The 21,825-nt window shown below is 46.4% G+C and overlaps 2 protein-coding genes across 2 annotated transcripts in view; one reads left to right on the plus strand and one right to left on the minus strand.

Annotated features, from left to right (window-relative positions):
* The first annotated feature begins 4,720 nt into the window (after positions 1-4,720).
* On the plus strand, positions 4,721-9,320 carry cct7 (chaperonin containing TCP1, subunit 7 (eta)). Its single transcript, XM_030780286.1, has 10 exons — positions 4,721-4,869; positions 5,064-5,170; positions 5,383-5,561; positions 5,827-5,998; positions 6,459-6,623; positions 6,888-7,076; positions 7,310-7,407; positions 7,656-7,788; positions 8,072-8,278; positions 8,603-9,320. The coding sequence occupies exons 1-10, from the start codon at positions 4,842-4,844 to the stop codon at positions 8,825-8,827; spliced, it is 1,503 nt and encodes a 500-aa protein (XP_030636146.1). The 5' UTR covers positions 4,721-4,841; the 3' UTR covers positions 8,828-9,320.
* Positions 9,321-10,118: 798 nt separating this feature from the next.
* Positions 10,119-21,825, minus strand: part of hspa12b (heat shock protein 12B) — an 18,097-nt gene continuing 6,390 nt past the window's right edge. The window contains exons 3-13 of the mRNA XM_030779988.1: positions 21,583-21,677; positions 20,451-20,575; positions 19,877-20,063; positions 19,642-19,746; positions 18,720-18,836; positions 17,112-17,289; positions 14,113-14,199; positions 12,169-12,273; positions 11,511-11,769; positions 11,216-11,319; positions 10,119-10,993 (exon numbers count right to left, since the gene is read on the minus strand). Coding sequence (XP_030635848.1) covers positions 10,332-10,993; positions 11,216-11,319; positions 11,511-11,769; positions 12,169-12,273; positions 14,113-14,199; positions 17,112-17,289; positions 18,720-18,836; positions 19,642-19,746; positions 19,877-20,063; positions 20,451-20,575; positions 21,583-21,677 — 2,024 coding nt within the window. The 3' untranslated portion in view covers positions 10,119-10,331. The remainder of the gene's footprint in view (positions 10,994-11,215; positions 11,320-11,510; positions 11,770-12,168; positions 12,274-14,112; positions 14,200-17,111; positions 17,290-18,719; positions 18,837-19,641; positions 19,747-19,876; positions 20,064-20,450; positions 20,576-21,582; positions 21,678-21,825) is intronic.

A 21,825-nucleotide genomic window follows, 5' to 3' on the forward strand; every position in this document is an offset into this window, starting at 1 on the left:
GTCCTCGCTTTACGGCGACAGATGCTTTAATACGTCTCCACCATTGCCCGGGTGTCCATCACTGTTTCTAAGCGCAGGATAAACCTGTCACCCTAGCTGTGAAGAAGTCGTAATGGCTGGATTTTTTTTTTTAATTGGCCAGAGTCCAGAGCTGCACTTAGTATCCAGTTCAAATAATGGTCATGTTACGGGAGATAAAGGGACGAGTAAAATCTTGCACTCTTTTGGAAGCCATGTGGGGTTACAGACTACATGACTACGTTTTCTCAAAGAGAATACAAAGCAACTGCCCCCCCTCCCCGACACACACACACACACACACACACACACACACACAATATGTTGTATTTAGGTAAAGAAAAAGCCACCAAACAGTATAACCCTCAGACAGGAGTATGCCAAAGTGTGGTACTGAAAGAGATGGATTTGGGTCTGTGCTCTCCTTAATCTGTTGAAAATTGGTGCAAATGCTGGGTTTTAAATGGTTGTTAAAACGCTCAGGTCTCCCACTCACAGAATATCCTTAAAGTATTGATCAGGGCTCTGATGGATGGGCCGATTAATTGGGTAGTGTGATGCTGGTCACGTTGATTAATGGCTCTAGCATAGGGCGTGGAGTTTATATCATTTTCAGGGGGCAAGGAGGATGTCTAGTAATACGCATTTTAACACAGCACTGTAGAAATAGAAATCAAGAAAGATGAATGTCATTGCCATGTACATCGGTGTTTTACACACACACACACACACACACACACACGCACTCACACATACACACACATACATATAAAGATACATGCACATGCGCATATGCACACATGCGCGCGCACGCACACACACACACATACAGATACATGGACATGGGCATATGCACACACTCACACACATACACAGATACATGGACATGCACATATACACACAATGCGCACATCAGATCACTCCTTCCCAATCCCTGTTTGCTGTTCTGTGATCAGTCTATTCCACATTAACCAGTTTCTTTGCACTGATGGTACTCGGTTGATAACGGGGGCAGTTCTGGCTGAGGGTCATTGGGTGTTTTGTTTTGTTTTTTGTTTGTTTGTTTGTTTGTTTTTGGTCTCTCAGTATCTTCAATGATCATTTGCAAAGGATCTGTCTCTTTCTCGACCACTCATTCATTCTCATTCATGTCAAGCAGCGCAGAGGTTCGAAAACTCTTACAGCCTCTCGAAACCATGACAGCAACCATGGAAAAGAAATATTAGCGTCGGGTGGGAACATACGGACACCCGCCAAAGACTCAGGTTGGCCGAACCGATGTGTCATTTGTAAAGGATAGAACAAAACACGCCTCCTGCTGTTTTCAATAATGGAGTGTACTGTCGTTGCCTTTGTGGAAATACATGCATATGGACTGCTTCAGTCACACTCAACAGCTTTGTGACAGTCTTAGAAGAAAGGCTGATAACCTTATCAAGCTCAGCCAGATTGATATACCAATTTGATTAGTATAATTAATAATTTTCCTCATCTTTTCTTATCACTGTATCATAAAGTATGGCTCCGCTGGCTGCTCAAGTCCCTGCTCTCGCCTCAGATCCTCAGAATGTTCCGGATGATATCCAAGCTATACCACACAGCTTCCCATAGGTTCTCCCCCCATTCATCATAGGTGCCCACGATTACTACATACACTCCATCACATATGGGGCCCATATGGGACCAGTAACCACATTAAAAAGGACGCGTCAGGGATGGAGCGGAGGTAAAACTGGGGGAAAAGAGGCTTTTAATGGCCGTCTAGATGAGACGCGGAGGGAAAAGGGCGATATTTAACGACCACTTCATCACAGAGTTCTTAAAAAAGAAAAAAAAAAAAGAAAAAAAAAAGACAGGAGGGGGCAGAAATGAAGTGTTAGAACGCACTGGGCGTGCGCTCTGGAATCGATGAGAAAGAATTCCCCGGGACGATTACTACGTCGGCGGGGAGAGACGATGTCGAAACAGGGACTCCAAATGAACTGGAAAGATAAAGGTCGAGGCATACTCTACTACATCAAAAGCCTGTGTTTGGCTGAAATCTGCTGGTTTTTTTTTTTTTTTTTTTGAAGCCGTGCTGGGAAAAAAAAAGAAGAAAAAAGATGACCGGAAAAAACCCCCCAAAAACGTCTTACGATGTAAGGAATAAAAGTCTGTCCGTGTACAGAAAGGCTCTATCTACACATTCAATCAACTCCAGGTGTAAACATACACGATTTGACATCAGTATCATGCATATCCAATACCTTCAACAACATGAGGTTGTCAGATATGCAATTATTCTGGAACATTCACATATGAATTCACTGCAGGGGGGGGGGGGGGGGGGGGTCATGGTTGAGGGGTTGGGGGAGGATGGGGGGCGTGATACTCATTTTTCATTTAAATCTCTGATGCAAATATACAGCCTCCAAGTTTCAGCTCTGCAGCTACTGCGGGGCGCAGTCTAACGTCGTCAAGGCCTGGCTTTCTCAGAAACGTGGGCTTGGTTCTGGGTGGGATGCCTGCCACTGCTTGGTTCACTGCTGTAGTTATAGGGTGAGGCTCTGTGCTTCTGTGTATAAATGGCTGATAATTGCATGTGTCTAAAAACGGTGAGCTCGGGAAAGCTTTCGAGACCTGACCGCGCGTGGGGCTGAGGACACATCAGAGAGTGCAGCGAAACACCAGCCACGGCGTTCAGACAACATGAACTAACCACAGTAACCCAAACCTCTACTTACATGGCAGCAAACTAGCATCCGTCCACTGCAGCACAGAATTTAAATATACATTCTAAGTATACATGTAAAAGGACACGTGTAACACATTATGTGTGTGTGTGTGTGTGTGTGTGTGTGAGAGAGAGAGAGAGAGAGAGAGAGAGAGAGAGAGAGAGAGAGAGAGAGGAAGGGTGGGGGGCTGTTTCAGTAACTTCATGTTTTGAGGACCCTTCTACCGGAAGGAAGCATATAGAATTGATATTGTATATGGTATAGTATATATGCTGGTGTTCTGGTGTGGTGTAGATTTAACCAATCCCTAAACAGGACTGTTTGAAGCATTGAAGACTGACAGGAGAAAATACAGAAGAACACAAAAGATCGTTGTTTTTATTGCAATTTATCCAGACGTGCTCAAAGGTTTCCACATTGGAGGTGACAAATTTGTCCTCAACGAGATTCCCGTAAAGTCTCCAACTCAACCCTCTGTCCGACAGAGGCGGAAAAAAACCTAACAAGTTAACTTCATCGTCTGCTAGAGATGCGAATCGTTGAACATTCTTCTAATCTCGAGTCGACATCTGCCGGCCACTACAAAAAATGAATTTTAGAGTGTCATATCCAGCCTTCTTCATTTATTCAGACGGAGTTTAACCAATTTAAAGCAAGATATTGGATTCAAGAGCTGTGAGCCATGAAAATAGGTTGGAATAATCTGATCGGCTCTAAACGTTATGAGGACAAAGTGCCTTCATAATTATCCCATTCTGTCTTTAAAATTGCCATTCATTTTACGAACCGAATTACAGTTTATATATGACAGGTATAAAATGATTACGTTATGAATGCCTGAAAAAAAAGTAAAACTTTCCTTGAATACAACAGACTCTCGAACGGGCCTTAACGAACTGTACTTTTCAGACAAACGACGACGCCCTCTTGTGTCCATTTCATAAAACATCAGCAGCTGGCTTTCTAGAGAGTTCCGAGTGCATTATGGGATTCGTCAGCCGGCATCGTCTTCCTCTAAGCCTGCGAAAATGATGGTAAGTCTGGAATCATGCCTTTTATTGTATGACATCCACTTCCATCCGCTTATTGTATGTCTACAGCTGTCCATCAGCAATGTTCAAATTTAATTTAGATGTATGGGAATGACTATATTCGCCGATATTAATGCTGAAGAAACTGAAGTTTATTTTATAGGTAGTCTGGAAATGTTGCTAACTAGCTACAGTAGCTAACGCCTCTGTCTCTAACTAACGCCGTAGATTTTGACCAATGGACTTCATTGTCCCTCATATGAAATAAGGTCCTCTCATGTTTCTGGGGCCATAACGTTAGTAGGCTTTGTCCGTAACTTAAATATGTTTGAAGATTGTAATCACTGAAGTCATTTTGACACACTCAGGTTAGCCTGGTGTAGTTAAGTTGGTTTTGTTGCAGCTAGCCACCCCCCGGTTACGCCCGGGTGCTGATGGGGAGACGCACTGTCTTTCATCCGCACGATGGATTAGAAATCATTATTATCTGTAAATTGTGTCTTGTAAATTTTGACTAGCCGTGGAAACGGCAAGTGCTGACGGTTTTTATTTGTTAGCAACCGTTTACTACGTACAATATCTTGATCGTTAGGTAGTGGACAGTTGACAGTTGGACGGGCTATTTAGCAGAAGCTAGGTTCACATAGCTGCCTTGCTATAACCGGAGCCACAATTTGCTCGTTTTTGGAAGAGCAGAACATAGTTTGTATTCAGTTTCCGATGCAGTTATGAACATTTATCAGCTGCTCGACCCTTGCATCCAGTCCTTTAGACCTTCTGCTGCCATGTTGTATATGAATGTGGACATGCAGAAGTGAATAAGCTTTGTACAAGCAGGAACCTACAAACTCAAAGTTAATGAATGCAAATGTTTTTGTTAACCTTCAACGTTGTAAACTCGCTACAGTTTACCTAACGCACATCCGCTGTGACTGTCCTGTTCTGTTCCCAGCCCACACCGGTTATCCTGCTGAAGGAGGGGACAGATACCTCCCAGGGTATTCCTCAGCTCATCAGTAACATCAATGCCTGTCAGGTGATCGCGGAGGCGGTGAGAACCACACTGGGTCCCCGCGGCATGGACAAACTGATCGTGGACAACAGAGGTGAGAGAGAGAATGGTGTCAGTAGTGTGTGTATGAGCGACAGACACAAGTGCGAGGAAGTCCGCTAACTTCCGGACCTATATGTTTTCTTTTGAGGCTTTGTGATTATTTCAGTGTGCTCATGTTTGATCGTAAGAGTGTGTGTGTTTGTAGAGGAAACCAATAGCTGTGTTTTTTGTTTGTTTGTTTTGCAGGAAAAGCAACCATCTCTAATGATGGTGCCACCATTCTCAAGCTGTTGGATGTGGTTCACCCTGCAGCCAAGACTCTGGTGGACATCGCCAGATCCCAGGACGCTGAGGTTAGCTCACAGCATCACCGTGACAACCAACTTTTTACAGAGATAATGCATGTAGCACATAGACCTTAACTGATCTGTCTAATTGTTGACTGGAAAACAATAATCCCAGCAAAATTAAATGGATCACAGTGTTTATTCCATAGCCATGAAGATAAATATACTCAGTGTCACTTGGCAAGATTCTGTTATTCTGATTCTGTGTGTGAGCGTAGGTCGGTGATGGCACGACCTCTGTGACCCTGCTGGCCGCAGAGTTTCTGAAGCAGCTGAAATCGTATGTGGAGGAAGGGCTCCACCCCCAGACCATCATCCGCGCCTTCCGCACAGCCACCAACCTCGCCGTCAAAAAGATCAAAGAGATCGCCGTCACGGTCAAGAAAGACGACAAGCAGTGAGTGCGGATTCGCGCGTCCCTACCGCGCCAAGCGCGCGGTTTTTTTTTTTTTAATCAGCCGCACCGAACGCACGTCCGGCCCCTCAACACACGAAACAATAAAGACGCCCTTCGTTTAGTTACCGTCATGATTTAATATGATTTCACTCACAGGCGTTTGCTTTTCGTTCATGATGTGTTTACCTTTCGCTTAGCGCGATGTTTCGAGAGACGCCGTGAGGCGCGCTCGTCATTAACGGCTCTTTGTTCTCCCGTCCGTCAGAGAGCAGAGGAAGCTGTTGGAGAAATGCGCGGCCACAGCGCTGAACTCTAAGCTGATCGCTGGGCAGAAGGACTTCTTCTCCAAGATGGTGGTGGACGCAGTGATGATGCTGGACGAGCTGCTGTCCCTGAAGATGATTGGTGTGAAGAAAGTGCAGGGCGGAGCTTTGGAGGTAAGAGATTCTGTCCTGTCAGTCACTTTTTTTTTCTGCTTCTTTTTTATTTATTTATTTTTTTTAAAAACGTCTTTGCTTATTTGTGATTGAGAGTAGCAGCATCTTATTTATCGCTGTAATTTTCTTATTCAACTTGATTGCGTCTGTGGTTTGACCGAATGCATATTTTACACACACACATACATATCTTTAGTGACTAGTGATTGACAAATGTCAAATCACACAACCTGTCTGGGCTCAGGGCATTGATAAATCATAAATCAAAACATTACTTTTCTCCCAGTTGTCCTGTTCTTAAATGCTGTTCAGAGCCTCCTCTGTGAGTCTTTGACTGCTTTAAACACCAGACGTGGCAGATCATCGTTAGTTTAAATCTCACGGAGCCGTTTATCGAGCGTGCGGTGGTCATGTGACTTGACGTGCGCGTCTTAGCCTGGTCTCTGTGTGTGCGGAGCAGGACTCTCAGCTGGTGGCGGGTGTGGCCTTTAAGAAGACCTTCTCCTACGCGGGCTTCGAGATGCAGCCCAAACGCTACGAGAACCCAAAGATCGCCCTGCTCAACATCGAGCTGGAGCTCAAGGCCGAGAAGGACAACGCAGAGGTCCGGGTCAACACAGTAGAGGTCAGTAGGCCAACGACGGTCACACGACGCTGCTTATTGATCAGTAGAGAAGTGAAGAGATCAAATTGAGGACATTCTCAGGCCAGTTGTTTTTGACAAGTCTCTCCCTCTTGGCGTCACATATGTTCGACACCCATGTCTTTGGTTCCATTTTATTTTTATTCTTTTCTGTGCGTAATGTTTGAAACTTGCTGAGTATAGTTAACATGGATTTACCACTCTGAATGAGCCTACCCCATATGTGTCATGTGATGCCGTTTTCAGGACTACCAGGCCATAGTGGATGCTGAGTGGAACATTCTCTACGATAAACTGGAGAAGATCTATAAGTCCGGCGCTAAAGTGGTTCTGTCCAAGCTGCCCATCGGAGACGTGGCTACACAGTACTTCGCCGATCGGGACCTGTTCTGTGCCGGCCGGGTACAGGAGGAAGACCTCAAGAGAACCATGATGGTGAGGACCAGGGATAATGGGATAATATCCCTTTTAGAAGGCCACAGAGTGGCAAGTCTGTGCTCTGGTCTTCATTGAATTTTGCTCTGGACCTTCATTGTCTGAGCTGCATGCTTTGTAAAGCTGATGTATGTATATTAACATGGTTTTCATGTACGGGGTCCCATTGAAGTTAGTGACTGCTGTTATCGGTGTGGACGGTCGTGTTAATTCATGGGTAATGATTCCTCCAGGCCTGCGGGGGCTCCATCCAGACCAGCGTCAGTTCCCTGACTGACGACGTCCTGGGCCAGTGTGAGCTGTTTGAGGAGGTGCAAGTCGGAGGAGAGAGGTGAGAGCTCAGACCGCTTCCGTCCGTGTTTTTTTTTTTTTTCTTCTCCCTCCAGTTCTGACAGCTACTCTCACGAACGTCTTCGTTCTGATCGATCAATCAAGTTCTCATATTCAAGTCTTAGTTTGAAGTTTTCATTTCAAAGCACACTCTGATAGACAGCCAAGTTTCAAATAGTTGGTGAGCATATGTGAGTGTGTGCCTGTGTCTGTATTGACTGTGTGTGTGTGTGTGGCTCTATCCTTCAGGTACAACTTCTTTAAGGGCTGTCCGAAGGCCAAGACGTGCACCATCATCCTGAGGGGCGGAGCGGAGCAGTTTATGGAGGAGACGGAGCGCTCTCTGCACGACGCCATCATGATCGTGCGCCGGGCCATCAAGGTCAGCCACGCCGACCGGCCGCGCGTTCGCTTACACGCCTTTTACACGTATCCCTGAACACGCCAAAGAGTCAGAATCCTGCATATGAGCAAAAGCTTCACATACCATGCAACCCGCATTCCCATGTAGCGTGTAGCAACGGGGTGCAGATAGATTATCTGGTGGGTTTTTTTTGGATGGAAAGAGTTTTTTTTTTTTTAAGATACAGACAACAGGAGGTTTAGAGTGGGGTAGAGACTGCACGTGTTTTAGTGAGTGTGTGTGTGTTGTTTTGTGTTTTTAGAATGACTCCATCGTGGCTGGTGGGGGAGCCATAGAGATGGAGCTGTCGAAATACCTGAGGGATTACTCCAGGACCATCCCCGGCAAACAGCAGCTTCTCATCGGGGCGTACGCCAAAGCCCTGGAGGTCATCCCCCGACAGCTGTGCGACAATGCAGGCTTCGACGCCACCAACATTCTCAACAAACTGAGGGCCAAGCATGCACAGGTGAACACACTCTCTCTCTCTCTCTTTCTCCTTCTTTCTACAAACTGAGGGCCAAGCACGCATAGGCGAACATTCTCTCTCTCAATAAGGGCCAAGCTCACAGATCCACAGACTCAACAGAATGCGGAGATACACACACACAAGGGCATATACACAATCACACACACACACATCATCACCATAACACACTGGGTGAAAAATGCAGGCCTATCAGCATCCTTAACTCAACACATTTAATAAATACACAGATGAGCCCACGTGATGATACAAACCGTGCTCTTTCTCTCCTGTCCCTGTCCACCCCCCCCTCTCTCTCTCTCTCAGGGCGGTATGTGGTACGGCGTGGACGTGAACAACGAGGACATCGCCGATAACTTCCAGGCGTGCGTGTGGGAACCAGCCATCGTGAGGATCAACGCCCTGACCGCGGCCTCCGAAGCCGCCTGCCTCATCCTCTCCGTGGACGAGACCATCAAAAACCCCCGCTCCTCCGTCGACGCCCCCGCAGGACGCGGGCGGGGTCGCGGGAGACCCCCCCACGCCCACTAGACCCGTCCCCTCTCGCGGACGCTTAGTCTCCAACAGTTTAGGTTTTGGACTCTTTGAAAGGTTGAAAAAACACAAGAAGTGTCGATTTTTTTTTGTCTGCTCCGCTAACCAGTTTGTGTTTTTGTTTTGTTACTGAATATCAAGCAGCGTGTCCTGACATCTCAATGTGTTTGAGCAGACAGACAGGGGGGGAAAAAACCCCCCCACCAGAAATAAAGGTAGCTTTTGCTAATATCACTCCTAAGGGTTTTTTTTTTTGTGTGAGTCTTGTGAGTTCAGCGAGGTCACCGCTCCTGTAGGATAGCGGGGGGGGGGAATCTTAGGTATGCTGGTTGTTGCGTACGAGTAAATTTCACGCGTAACTCTCGAGCAAAAGCTTGCTGTTCTGTTTGGCGTAAAAAAAAAACACATTGATGTTTTGGCGGTGAAGTCCTGCTGCTTCGCTGGATGGAACTATTTATTGGACCATTAAAATCAATACTTCCACTTCTCACCCACTGAGTCCGATTGGTTTTTTTTTCTCCTATCTCATACGCCGCGCTCGTAGCGGTCGAGCCGTTCGTTGCTGTCTCGCCGCCTCGGTCAGGCTTGGCGCTATGTCATCGCGCATTCAGTGACAATAAAGCTACACTGGTCAGGATGTGGTGGACAACAAACCAGACCAGTACAAGACTTGGCAGAAATGATTTAAGTTTTGTGAGCTGAAATGTGTTAAAACTGTAGGAAGTGAAAACCATTACAAACACCAGACAGCGCACTGGCATCATAAAAGTAAGGAGATAGAGTTTTTATATTGTTTTGTAATACAAAAGTGTGTACACTCATGGGTAATGATGAATTGTTTAGGTCTGTATAAAATACTAAAAGTGAATATAGGATAATATAACACACAAAAAAAAATTGAGAATGTTGTTCTAAATGCAGTTATCAAAATATAGCCCTGTCATGGAATTTAGCACATAAATAGATCCGTACATTGTGAGAACTACGCCAACCAATAATACTCCAGTTTATGACATCACCTCATTTCAGCTTATTATTGTACATTTTCTAAATGAACCCATTACTAAAATGCACCATGAGAAATGTTCTTCGACCCTGTGGGTCAATGTGAAGTCTTACCACTAGGTGGCACTACTTCAACTTCTTTTAAGAGGACAGCCCTTGGAACAAAGGAGTGCAATGCTGAAAACAAATGCTGCCAGTTTTGGTCTTGAAGGACTAGGATTTACTGCTTGGTAGAAGCTATAAGTGTATAAATATGAGAGAACTTTGTGTTGTAGTAAAAAAAAATAACAGTAATAATAATCAAATATCTCAGCGCTGCCTAACGTAATAGGCTTACTAACCCTGTTCATACTAAATACAATTTAATATTTCAGACTCTCAGTTCAGTTTGTCCTTTCCTCTCCAATTTAGTTTCCTTTCACGATCCCATAATTTTAACAGGGGGGGGGGGTCCCTCTCTTCCTCTGTGGAGCGTTGCGTTAGCGACACGAACAGTTCAGTTGGACAGGAAGTCAATGGACGCACGCACCGACCGGCCGGTTGCCACGTCGACGGCCGTCACCTTGATCTCGGTGTCGCCGAACTGCATGGTGGTTCGGATCTCCCTGCGGTCGGCGACCGAGCCGTTGCCGTTGACGCTGCCTCCAACGGCCCCCGGTTCCGTCAGGTCCAGAGTGATGGCCCCGCATTTTCTCACCCCCGGGTCGGTGATGTAGACCACGTCATCAGTGTCGCTGCAGTAAATATTGATGATGATCTTCCTTTGCCCCACCCTCGCTGGCGTGTAGCTCCGCCTCACCACCTCCCCCAAGGCCACCGATTGGTCGACGGACACGAAACGGTCCAGGATGTCGGTGCACCACTCGCGGCCGTCTTTGACGAGCAGTTTCTCGGGCGGGTGTCGGCCCTCCACGAAACGGTTCAGCACGCCCACCCCGTAGGTCAGAGGGCAGCGTCGCACCCGCACCACTGTGGGGTCCAGGCCGAACAACACCGCCCCCTTCAGGATGGTCAGTCCCACGTCCTGGGGGATAATGATGCGGCAGGTTCGCCCCAGTGCATTATGGGCCGCCCGTTGAAGCATGGGCGATTCGGCGAAACCACCCACCAGAAAGAGGAAACGAACGCCCTGAACTTCTGGTTTCTGCATCAGGTCCTCTGCGACAGGAAAAAACCCCAAAAATAAACGATTACAGCAACATCGCCGTAGTAGTCGGACAAGATCCAGATACCCAGTAACTTATACAAATCAAAATCTGTTCAAGATGGATATTAAGAAGACTGAATATTAGAGTGTGATTCATCACGCCGTACTTATAGAACACATGCACAGCAGCTGTGGTATGACTGTGATAAATGACCTGTGTGTGTGTGTCTCACCGATATGTTTGATGATGTTGTTGATGGTTGGTTGGAAGAGTTCGTTCATAGCATCTGCAGTCAGTCTCAACATCCCCTGCGATGACCACTTCACTATGTTAGTGCTGTGTGTGTGCGACAGAGAGAGGGAGAGAAACAGAGAGACAGATTTTATATCATACAAATTTGTCCTATTCACTACTTTTCAGTTCATTTTATTGAGAAATACTGAGGAAAAGGAGCCAGACATATATGCCCCCCCCCACCCCCACCCAACACACACACACACACACACACACACACACAGAGCCATTACTTGCTCTTGCGTAAGGCCGTTTCCACACTCTGCCCTCGGTATCTTTTGTAGAAGTCGATGAAGGAGAAGGGTAGCGAGATGTTGAGGGAGCTGGCCCGGCCCGGCGACGCCGTCCTCTTCCTTGCCTCGAAAGCGATGGTCAGGTCCACCCAAGCCGCCGGGCGCTTGGCCTTAAAGCTCTCGATGAAGTCCGACCCAAAAATCTGACACAGCATCGCCTCAAAGGCCATGTCCACCCCCACTGCTCCGTAAGGACCCCCTGATCCACACCAGAGAAAGACTGTCAGATTAGACAAAGTCGCCCGCTTCTCTCAGTTTTAAGGACATGAAATGAGCTGCACAATTCTTTTGTTCTTTTGTTTTGTTTTCCTGATAACAAAACAGGCTAATGAACGATAAACAAACAAACAAGAAACTCAAACAAACAAACAAACAAAAAGAATCAGAGCATGGTGAAAGATAATCCCTGTTAAACCGTGAGGAACTAGAACGGTTTTCTTTTGACGTGTGGCCGAACAGAGAGAGAGCCGGCACTGGGATCAAGCTCTAACCCTTCATGATTGTGGATGTGACCGGTGTAGGGTAGCTGTCAATCACCGTGACTGACACGGAGCTCTGGGTGTGGCCGGCGTGAGGCGGGCACGGTTTCGTCGCTTACCCGAGGCTTTGTAGAGTTCCTTCAGCGTGCCCTGCGGCTGCTCTATCTGATGCACCGTCAAATCCACTGTACCGCCTCCGCAATCTGCCACAATGTACCGGTCACCTGCCACCACACACACACACACACACACACATTCACACGCACGCAAACACTTTTAAGGCGTTTCATTTGTGATTTTACGAACTGAAGCCCTAGTTAATGGGTCTGTGAAAGCTCTCCTGTTCCAGCGCCAGGCCGCGGTTAAAAGTGCCAGGAGGCAAGATACAAAGTTCACGGTTACGGTCTGGACATAATGCAGCCTCTTAAACTAAACAACCTCCAGACATATATGATAACACCAGAGATAAGACTCAACGCTGGGGCGGTGCCAAATGACTGTGCTTTATTACACACAACACCTACAGCACAGGAGAGGAGAGGAGAGGAGAAGAGAGGAGAGGAGAGGAGAGGAGAGGGTAAAAGACAGGGACGGGGACTGACTGGAAAGCCGAGGGAAGAAGGAAAAAAAAAGGAACTATAACGGGAGAGAGGAAGAGAGCGGCGTAAAACTGTCTTCTTTCGTTTCATCTCTCTTGTTTATTTACAGAGAATAACTATGGAGTCTCAGAGGAAACAACCCTCCATTCAGACCTCTCAAATGTGTTTGTCTGTGTGTGTGTGTGTGTGTTTGTGTGTGTGTGTACGTGTGTACTCTGGTCTGTGGACATGTTGGGCTGAGGGAGCGTAGATAGTTTCGGAATGTCGGAAGAAAGAGCGAGCTTGTTTAGTGAGGTCTCCGCTATACTGCTACAGTTAATTTACTAAAGGTAATGTGTATTTTGGAGCTGTGTTCTAGCCTATGAATATTACACCCCCCCCCCCCCCCCTCTCTGTGACACCAGGAAACATCTGGACCTGAAGGACTGATTGTTTTGACCCTGGACCTTGCCAGCGAGTCAGTTAGTCTGGTGCAGGAGGATTTTAATGTCAAACACACTCACATGTACACACACATACACACACGCGCGCGCGCACGCACACACACACACACACACACACTCTCTGACTGTGGCCATGCATGCTGAGTTTATGTAGCCAGTAAAAACATACATTGAAAGTATCCCTGATTGCCCAACGAGAGTCATTTGCAAATGTAGAAAGTGGAGTCATATAAACATTTCATGGCAAGAGAGTGAGCAAAGTGAGCAAAATCGAGAGAGAGAGAGAGAAAGGGAGAAAGAAGGAAAACAAGAACATTCGATGTAACGCTTTCTGCAGCTAGTATGTTGGGGGTTGTTCAGGGTTCGTTTTTTTCTCCTCACTGGGGAAATGGAGGGAGTCCTGTACTAGGGTGGAGTTACTTGGTGCTTGTACAATTTGTGTGTTTGCGAGACAGGTCATTTCTGGCATTGTAATCGTCCATGAGGTAGCCTCGGAGGAAACTTTCGAGGTAGTTGGAGGAAGCACTGAGTAGCTTAATCCCACATATTTCCTATTAGCTTTTGTGACAGTTGTGTTGCTTCGGTACGTGTGAGCAGAATCAGAGGTGGGCTGACTCAATGTGTAACTCAAATGTATTCATCTGAGCGGTTTCATACGGCGTGATTCATCTTCACCGCTTTGATGCTCCTTACTCTCTTCAGTTTTTAACAATACAGTACGCTTATTTGTCCAAATCAGCAAATATTTTTTTGTCGACCTGTCAGTTTGTCTTGCGTGTCTGACTTTCTGTTTGCTCTGGGGTTTTTTTTAGTTTGGCGCCTGTTTTCTCCACTTTTAAATATAGCTCCTATTGTATTGGTCGGTCAAAATGAATACAATTAAGTTCTTAAATCTTGTTATTCAACAACTTCCTTCAGTTTCTGTATTTCTACGTACATACGTTCCAATATTTATGCTTTCCCTATGTTATTTCTCACATATGTCTTTTCCTCTTCTCGGGTGTACAGCCAGGTCCCGTACCTGTCTTCATCTCAGACCAGAGTTCCCCCGTGCCGCTCTCGACCAGGAACGTCCGGCTGTGTCTCGCTCTACGAAGCTGTTCGCGAGCTGCAACAGAAAAATGCGTGTAATTGTAAAAAACCGCGTCGGCAATCTTCCGTCCAAGAAAAACACCACATTTAATCATCGTCAAATACTCAGCATCATAAACAATGAATGAAATCCAAAATGCCGCATCTTCAATCACCCGCGCAGCGCAAACAGAGAGTTTAATCAGAATACCTCAACACTAATTACAAACCACCACATGGTCTCTATTTTGCTAACTATGCCTAAATCCCTAACACGGCTTGTTGAAACAGCAGCACCTGAAAACGTAGCCGTTTTAATGAGACTAGGGCTTACGGGCCGTAAAACAATACCTCCGACTGTTAGCATTAGCCGAGGTCACAGACCTCATAAAACAAATAACTTCTTGGTTTATTGCTGATATTTTATGAGGACCCACTAGACTTGACCAGTCAAACTGGTCTGAAGCATGCTTTTTTTTTTTTTTTTTTCGGAGTGTAGTTGTTTTGATAGGCAGTCAACAACTGCTTTGTAAAATAAGTGGAATTCTGATTAAAAGAAATAGAACCAAAGACTTGAAACCTTTTACGACAGAGTGAACAGTATGGGAAAGGTGTCTTAGCAGCTTTGTGGGAGTCTGATAGGTTTGTGGGGACCTAAGGTTAGGACTATAAACCCTTTATGCACTCGGTGAACTACAGTCAGGCATACATTCAATTGGCCAGAGACTGTGTGCTAAACATTCAGAGCACAGAAACTTATATAGCTCTGGAGGCAATCTGGAAATCATTTACGCAATATGAAACAGCATTGAAAGAAAAAGAATGAAAGACTCAAAAAAAAAAAAAAAAAAAAGAGGGGAGGGGGGGTGGTCTGTAATGACTTGTAAGGGTAACGTACACGTGAGCCAAACACTGAGAGTGTATAGTAATGAAGTGGAAAGGTATAAAAATAGACGTGTGTGTGTGCACACATGCATGCGTATTTGTGTGTGTGTGTGTGTGTTGGTTTGTATGTACATGTTCATGTCTGTAAGGACATGCATGTGCACATGTATTTTAAACATGTAAGACAGTTCTTGAACGTTAGCTGTAATAGTACACTCTAGCAACTCATTATTAATATGTGGGTCTGTGCATGCAGTTTTGCATGTTTGAGGATGTGTGTGTGTGTTGGTTTGTATGTACATGTTTATGTGCATAAGGACATGCATGTGCACATGTGAGATAGTTCTAGAAAGTTAGCTGTAATAGTACACTCTAGCAACTCATTATTAATATGTGGGTCTGTGCATGCAGTTTTGCATGTCTGAGGGTGTGTGTGTGTGTGTGTACGTTTGTGGATTCATGGCTGCGTATGTTAGCGAATGCATTATATATTTGTGTGTGTATGGTGGATGAAACCACACATCACCACCCCACTCCGTGGATGGAGTCTGTGGTTGGCTGTTCAGGAATGGGGGCTTTGGCAGATTGGCACTGCATGGCACAGACAGGGTGTGCCCAGTCTGGTTTTGGCACAGATGGAGAGTGCCAGCATACCTCGGCGTGTCCCCGGGAGAAAGGTTTGGAAAAGCGGTCAGAGGGAGAGGAGAAGTGTACCGCGGGAAAGAAACGGAACAGCATTACACAAACTTGGCCCCGTTAAGTGGATAGATGTGCCCCTCAAGATGAAAGAGGCAGAGGAGTGATTGAAGTGTCATTCATTCGTTTACCAACTCAGTTATTTTTTTTTTTTTTTAATCTCAGACATTCTTGCATGCTTCGGTTCACACATAAGGAAGGAAAATGAAAGGGAGAGAGAGGGAGAGAGAGAGAGAGACAGACAGACAGACACAGAGAGAAAAAGAGAGAGACAGAGAGAGAGAGAGAGAGATTAACAGGCCTGAAGGGGGTGAGATCATAGTCCAGCAGCACCTTGTTCCAATTATAGTACTAAGTCATCTGTGCGTGTTGGTGTGTATTGGTGTGTCTGTTTGTGTGGGTGTGTGGGTTTGTGTGTGTGTGTGTGTGTGTGTGTGTGTTTTATGCAGTCTGAGCAAGTGCAAAAGCAAGTACAGTATTTCTTTCAATGTCTAGAATTTTGATTCATGGATGGAGCACAACAAATGTTGAAGTGAATAAGAGAGAGAGGGAGAGAGCGGGAGAGTGAGCAAGAGAGAGAGAGCGAGAGCGAGAGCAAGGGGTCATGATGGATGATAAAGAGGGTCAGTGTCTTTTAGAGTTTATTTCAACTCAGTGCCCTCAAGGACACCTCATTTCTCAAGAGAATGACAGGCTTTCCTTTTCTCTCTCTCTCTCTCTCCCTCTTTCTCTCTCTCTCCCCCTCATTCTCTCACTCCCTCTCTTTCTCTCTCTCTCCCCCTCATTCTCTCACTCCCTCTCTCTTTCTCTCTCTCTCCCCCTCATTCTCTCACTCCCTCTCTTTCTCTCTCTCTCCCCCTCATTCTCTCACTCCCTCTCTCTTTCTCTCTCTCTCCCCCTCATTCTCTCACTCCCTCTCTCTTTCTCTCTCTCTCCCCCTCATTCTCTCACTCCCTCTCTCTTTCTCTCTCTCTCCCCCTCATTCTCTCACTCCCTCTCTCTTTCTCTCTCTCTCCCCCTCATTCTCTCACTCCCTCTCTCTTTCTCTCTCTCTCCCCCTCATTCTCTCACTCCCTCTCTCTCTCTCTCTCTCTCTCCCTCTCTGTCTCCAGAAAGCAGATGTCTCTTTGATTGAAGCCCTCATAGCTAACTCTGATATCCAATACCATATGTATCCACGGCTTCCCCCGAACACACACACACACAGGCACAAAACCCATGCAAACCCATGGCGAGATGAAGCAGACCATTATTCAGAGGTCATGTCTAATGCAAATTTGGAAATATGAGAGGCGCGGTTGGTTTGGACCTTTGTTTTAATGCTTGCCATGTTTTTGCATGTTTATGGATCAAAGAATGTTCTGGTACCTTGCCTAAAGCTGGAGTCAAATGGGCGGGACCCATCTACATCCATTCCATTGGCCATTGGTCGCTGACTGAGGTCAATCATCTGATGTAGGCGGAGTTTCCTACAGTAAATCGAAGCAGCCTCTGGTTCAAGAGCAATGAGAAGCTGATCTGGAGAGTCAGGAGTGACCAACCCCGCCTACAATAAGAGAGAAGAGGAAAAAATATTTATCGTTTATCATTTAAAGTTGAAAAAAAAAAAGACTCGTATTTTGATAACGAATATCCTAACTGGCGCGCTGGACTGAAACACAACGACATCTAACCAAACGTCTGATTCTTTCCCGCGTAAGGCGAGCGGCCAAAGGTTAAAACCCTGAAAATTGTGCGAGAGAGGTCTAGGTTCTAGAGAGGTTGTTCAGCCCTGACGGTCGGGGTAGAGAGGGAGGTCGCCGATGAAGGTGTGTCCGCCCGTGTTTTCCTCCCCATCCATTTTCCGCCCTTCCACTCTCGCACTCCGTCCTGCTCTCCCTCCGCGTTCGCCCCCCTCTCGCTCGGGGCGAGGCGTGGTTTCCTGTATTTGTACGCCGATCCCAGCGCATTGTTCGGCCTGGGCTGATGTTACTCCGAGGAAACTCTGACCCTGAATACAGAGTCGCCTGTCGGAATGTTGCGAGGGGAAAGGTACGCGCCCCCACCCCCCACCCCACCCCCTCTCGGTCTGGGACGGGGTCCTACGAGGAAGGGGTCAGACTGTTGACCTTACGCCCTGTAGTCTGGTACGTGTATATGTCTAGGAGAAGGCAGGACATGCAGGAAGAAGGTCGTATGGATTTTTTTTTTTTTTCAACACAATGGGCTTCTCTGGCCTTTGATTTTAAGTATGCAGTTCTGCGTAAGATTTGTACCTTGCATTTACTGTGGCATGGCACTGTTTTGTTTGAAGTAGCTGGAGTATCGCGCCCTATGTTTCTGATCAGGGGTCAGTAGTGATGTTTTTTAAACATTGGTCGGTTTAGGAGAGTCAGTGATGCATATTTGGTGACACACTCAAACGAAGATGCAAACACACACACACGCATACACACACACACATGCTTACACCCTATCCATGTTGTCATTGATGTGGCGGAGATAAAAGAGGGACATTCCTTTCCATACACACACACTTCCAGAAACCTTACTGTGGGGAGTGGGCCAGCTGTGACTGAATCAAATTAACACCAGTCATGTGTGTGTGTGTGTGTGTGTGTGTGGGTGGGTGTGTTTATGATGTGTGTAGTTTATAGACAGTTTATAATGTGCATTTATAACGTGTTTAGTGTTGTGGTCTTAGGTTTGATGCGATCAGCTTTTCGTTCTGAACTGTGTAGGGTCTTGTGTCAGTGGCTGTTACAGAACAAATTATGGGTGACATATTTGTCCTGAAAAGAGATTTTCATGCCTCTCGTATGTAGTGCAGTAACTGATGAACAATGCATGGAAAAATATAGGATGCAAAAATAAATTTCCCTCTATCCACTTTAAGGCAAATAAGCAAACTGATGGAAAATTGTTTCCTTTTAGGGTATTTTAAGAGTACATAGTGAGTCTGTGTGTGTGTGTGTGTGTGTGTGTGTGGTGCAATACCAGGTAGGCTGCCTCTCTCATGAACTGCTTGGCTGGTTGTCTCCACACGGCTGGGACAGTAATGACCCATCGCACCTGATCGCCCTCGAGCACTGATGACGACTGGTCTTTCACTTCCTGTGCAGAACACACATGCACACACACGAATGCAGACACAAATCCTAGTTAGGTATACGTAGCATACGCCATCACACACACACACACACACACCAAAATCCAAAAACTCCTACTTTGTTTACAGGTGCATAAAACACACACATATAGACAGTACTTGAATATGTAACATATACACACACACACACACAAATATTCTTCTTACAAAGTTCTGTAAATGTATGTGCATATTTCTTTCCTCTCTGTCCTTTTGTCCTCTCTCTCTCTCTCTCTCTCTCTCTGTCTGTCTGTCTCTCTCTGTCTCTGTTGGGATGTCTGGATCCCATTATCACCGCAGGGCGCGACTCTCCTGACCTCCTGGCAGCGTGTCGTGAGTTTTGGTAAGGACCCCTGTTCCTGGTGTTTGTCTCTAAACCCTAAGGGATTCCAGGGAACCGGATGAAAACTTTTCGCCCAGACAAACAACAGCTCAAGGTTAGCCAAAAAAGCCCTTCTGTGTTTCCCACTGTGCCGTGTGTTGCTTGCATCAGAGTATGTTTGTAAAAGGGGAAGAGAGTGCTTTCAACGTCCTGGACCGAAACTATGCACCGTAATGGCTACCGTCCCTCTCATCTCACAGTCGTTTTCTTTCTGTAGGGGGGCGGAGGGGGGGGGGATTCTGTGAGACAGATTGGACAGTTAGCTGGAACTTCACTGAAGTTTTGTCATGACAATGCAGCTGTTCCGTCTTTTTAGCGAGTGGACACTGGCGACTGACTTTTGAGAGTAATTTATTTCTCTCTGTCTGTCTGTCGTTCTCTCATTTTACCTTTAAGGCGTGTTCTCTGAAGAACCTCAAGGCGTGCGCAAACACTTCAATGGCCCGAACTTTTCGTCCGCTCACTGCCTCCAACTCCGTTTCCATGGTGAGGTCCTGTGGAGGGAGGGGTGGGGGGGTGGGGGGAGAAGTGAACAGAACTGCTGCAAAAATCGTCATGCGAAACAGCAAACGGCCATACATCCATCTCTCTCGTTCTCTCTCTCCAACTCTCTCGCTGTCTTACACTGGCGCTGTGAATTTTCATCTTAAATTTATCGAAGTACAGCCAATGCGGCGCTTCCTCTGGGTCGAGGTCGTGATAGCTGTCTCGCGCCGCGAAGCCGAAGCTGTGGAATCGGAGGTCAGGGGTGAGCAGCAGGCAAGTCGGGCTCTTCTGATTGGCCATGCCGGGATCTCCACCCTCCCATCGCCTGTGAAGAACGGTAGATGGAGACGCCAATCACGCAAAGAGCTTGTGCCCAAATGTCATGTGGTCTGGAGTGCATTAGATTAAAGCACGGAGGCTCGGATTTGAAAAGAGAATCAAACGGAACACATCAAACATTTCTTAACATTCCCTTTGAAAGAAGTATGCAAATATTGTCCCCGAGGACTAAAACCCTGCTGTTTTTCTGCCTTTATTTTGTAAATAAGGGCTGAATTCTATCAGGGAAACAGGTGTCTGTACTCTTCGATCCATACACAGACACAGCGGTTTGTCGAAACACAAGCAGCGGGGTTTTAGGCCGTGAAAGAGTTGGAGTCGTGCATTCTTGAATGAGATAAAGTTGGGTGGGGGGCACGGTTGTCATGGTTACCTCATCATGTGGATAGCCTCTGGATCCTCTGTGAAGCTGAAGGCATATCCGCTTGATGTGGTGCCAAAGTCGATGGCCACTACCACTGAGAATGGACAAGCTACACGAGGTCTCGCTTCCGCCCTCTAAATAGAGAGAGAGAGAGAGAGAGAGAGAGGGAGAGAGAGATAGAGAGAGAGGGAGGGAGGGAGAGAGAGAGAGAGAGGGAGGGAGGGAGAGAGAGGGAGAGAGAGAGAGAAAGCGAGAGAGAGATAGAGAGAGAGGGAGGGAGGGAGAGAGAGATAGAGAGAGATGGACGGAGAGAGAGAGCGAAAGCGAGCGAGAGAGAGATAGAGAGAGAGGGAGGGAGAGAGAGAGAGGGAGGGAGAGAGAGAGAGAGAGTGAGAGCGAGAGAGAGAGATAGAGAGAGAGAGGGAAAGAGAGAGAGAGAGAGAGAGAGAGAGTGAGAGAGAGATAGAGAGAGAGGGAGGGAGAGAGAGAGAGGGAGGGAGAGAGAGAGTGGGAGGGAGAGCGAAAGTAATTGAGAGGTTTCATGTCTAATATCAGTGGTTAATATCTTCTCTCCCTCCAGGGTGCGGTTACGAGAGACAAGCGTAAAGTTTCTCTCCTGGCACTGGCAAGAACAGAGTGTCTCTCTTTATCTCTTTTTCCTCTGTCTCTTTGACCTTGGTATTTAATCACAGGTGGGGGGGGGGGGGGGGGGAATACATACTTTCATCAGATGGAAAAATAAGAATGTCCCAGAACGAGTCGGTACATCCATTTCTGGGTGTTTTTGTCTGTACATTTTTCTTACCTCCTCCTTTTTTTTGTGTTTGCTAAAGGTAGATAGAGATCTAGGGTGTCTTTAACTCTGCCACAAATTGTAGAGTGTTTGTAGACTATGAGATTAAGGAAAGGACAGCTTTACTCTCTACCCTTTACTTAAAACGGCCAAAAAAATAGACACGTAATTGCATCCAGGTTCAAGTACCACATGCTTTTTTTTTTCCGTGTTTACTGTGCTTTAAAAGGAGTGTCGGTAAAGATTCCTCCCCGGCTTCGGTTGGAAATTAATGCACACTGTTGGTTTGGAACGGGGAGAGGAAGAGTGTGAGAGGTCGGCAGACTTTTAACCGTTTCACTGTCTTACCGGAGAAGGGGATGGGGTGAGAGGAGCAATACTGCATTCGTTTCTGGAGGGTGAGGGAGAACCAGAGGGAGACGTCGATAATGATCTGCTCTCACCTAAAGAGAGAGAAAGAGAGAGGGAGAGAGAGAGAGCGAGAGAAAGAGAGAGTGAGAGAGAGAGAGAGAAGCCAGAGTTGATTAATGTTGAACAAGGCCCATTTAAGAGACCTTGGGAAGATCTTTCTAGAAAAAAAAAACTGTTCTT

Source organism: Chanos chanos, chromosome 7 (assembly GCF_902362185.1).
Source record: "Chanos chanos chromosome 7, fChaCha1.1, whole genome shotgun sequence".
Taxonomy (NCBI): Eukaryota; Metazoa; Chordata; class Actinopteri; order Gonorynchiformes; family Chanidae; genus Chanos; species Chanos chanos.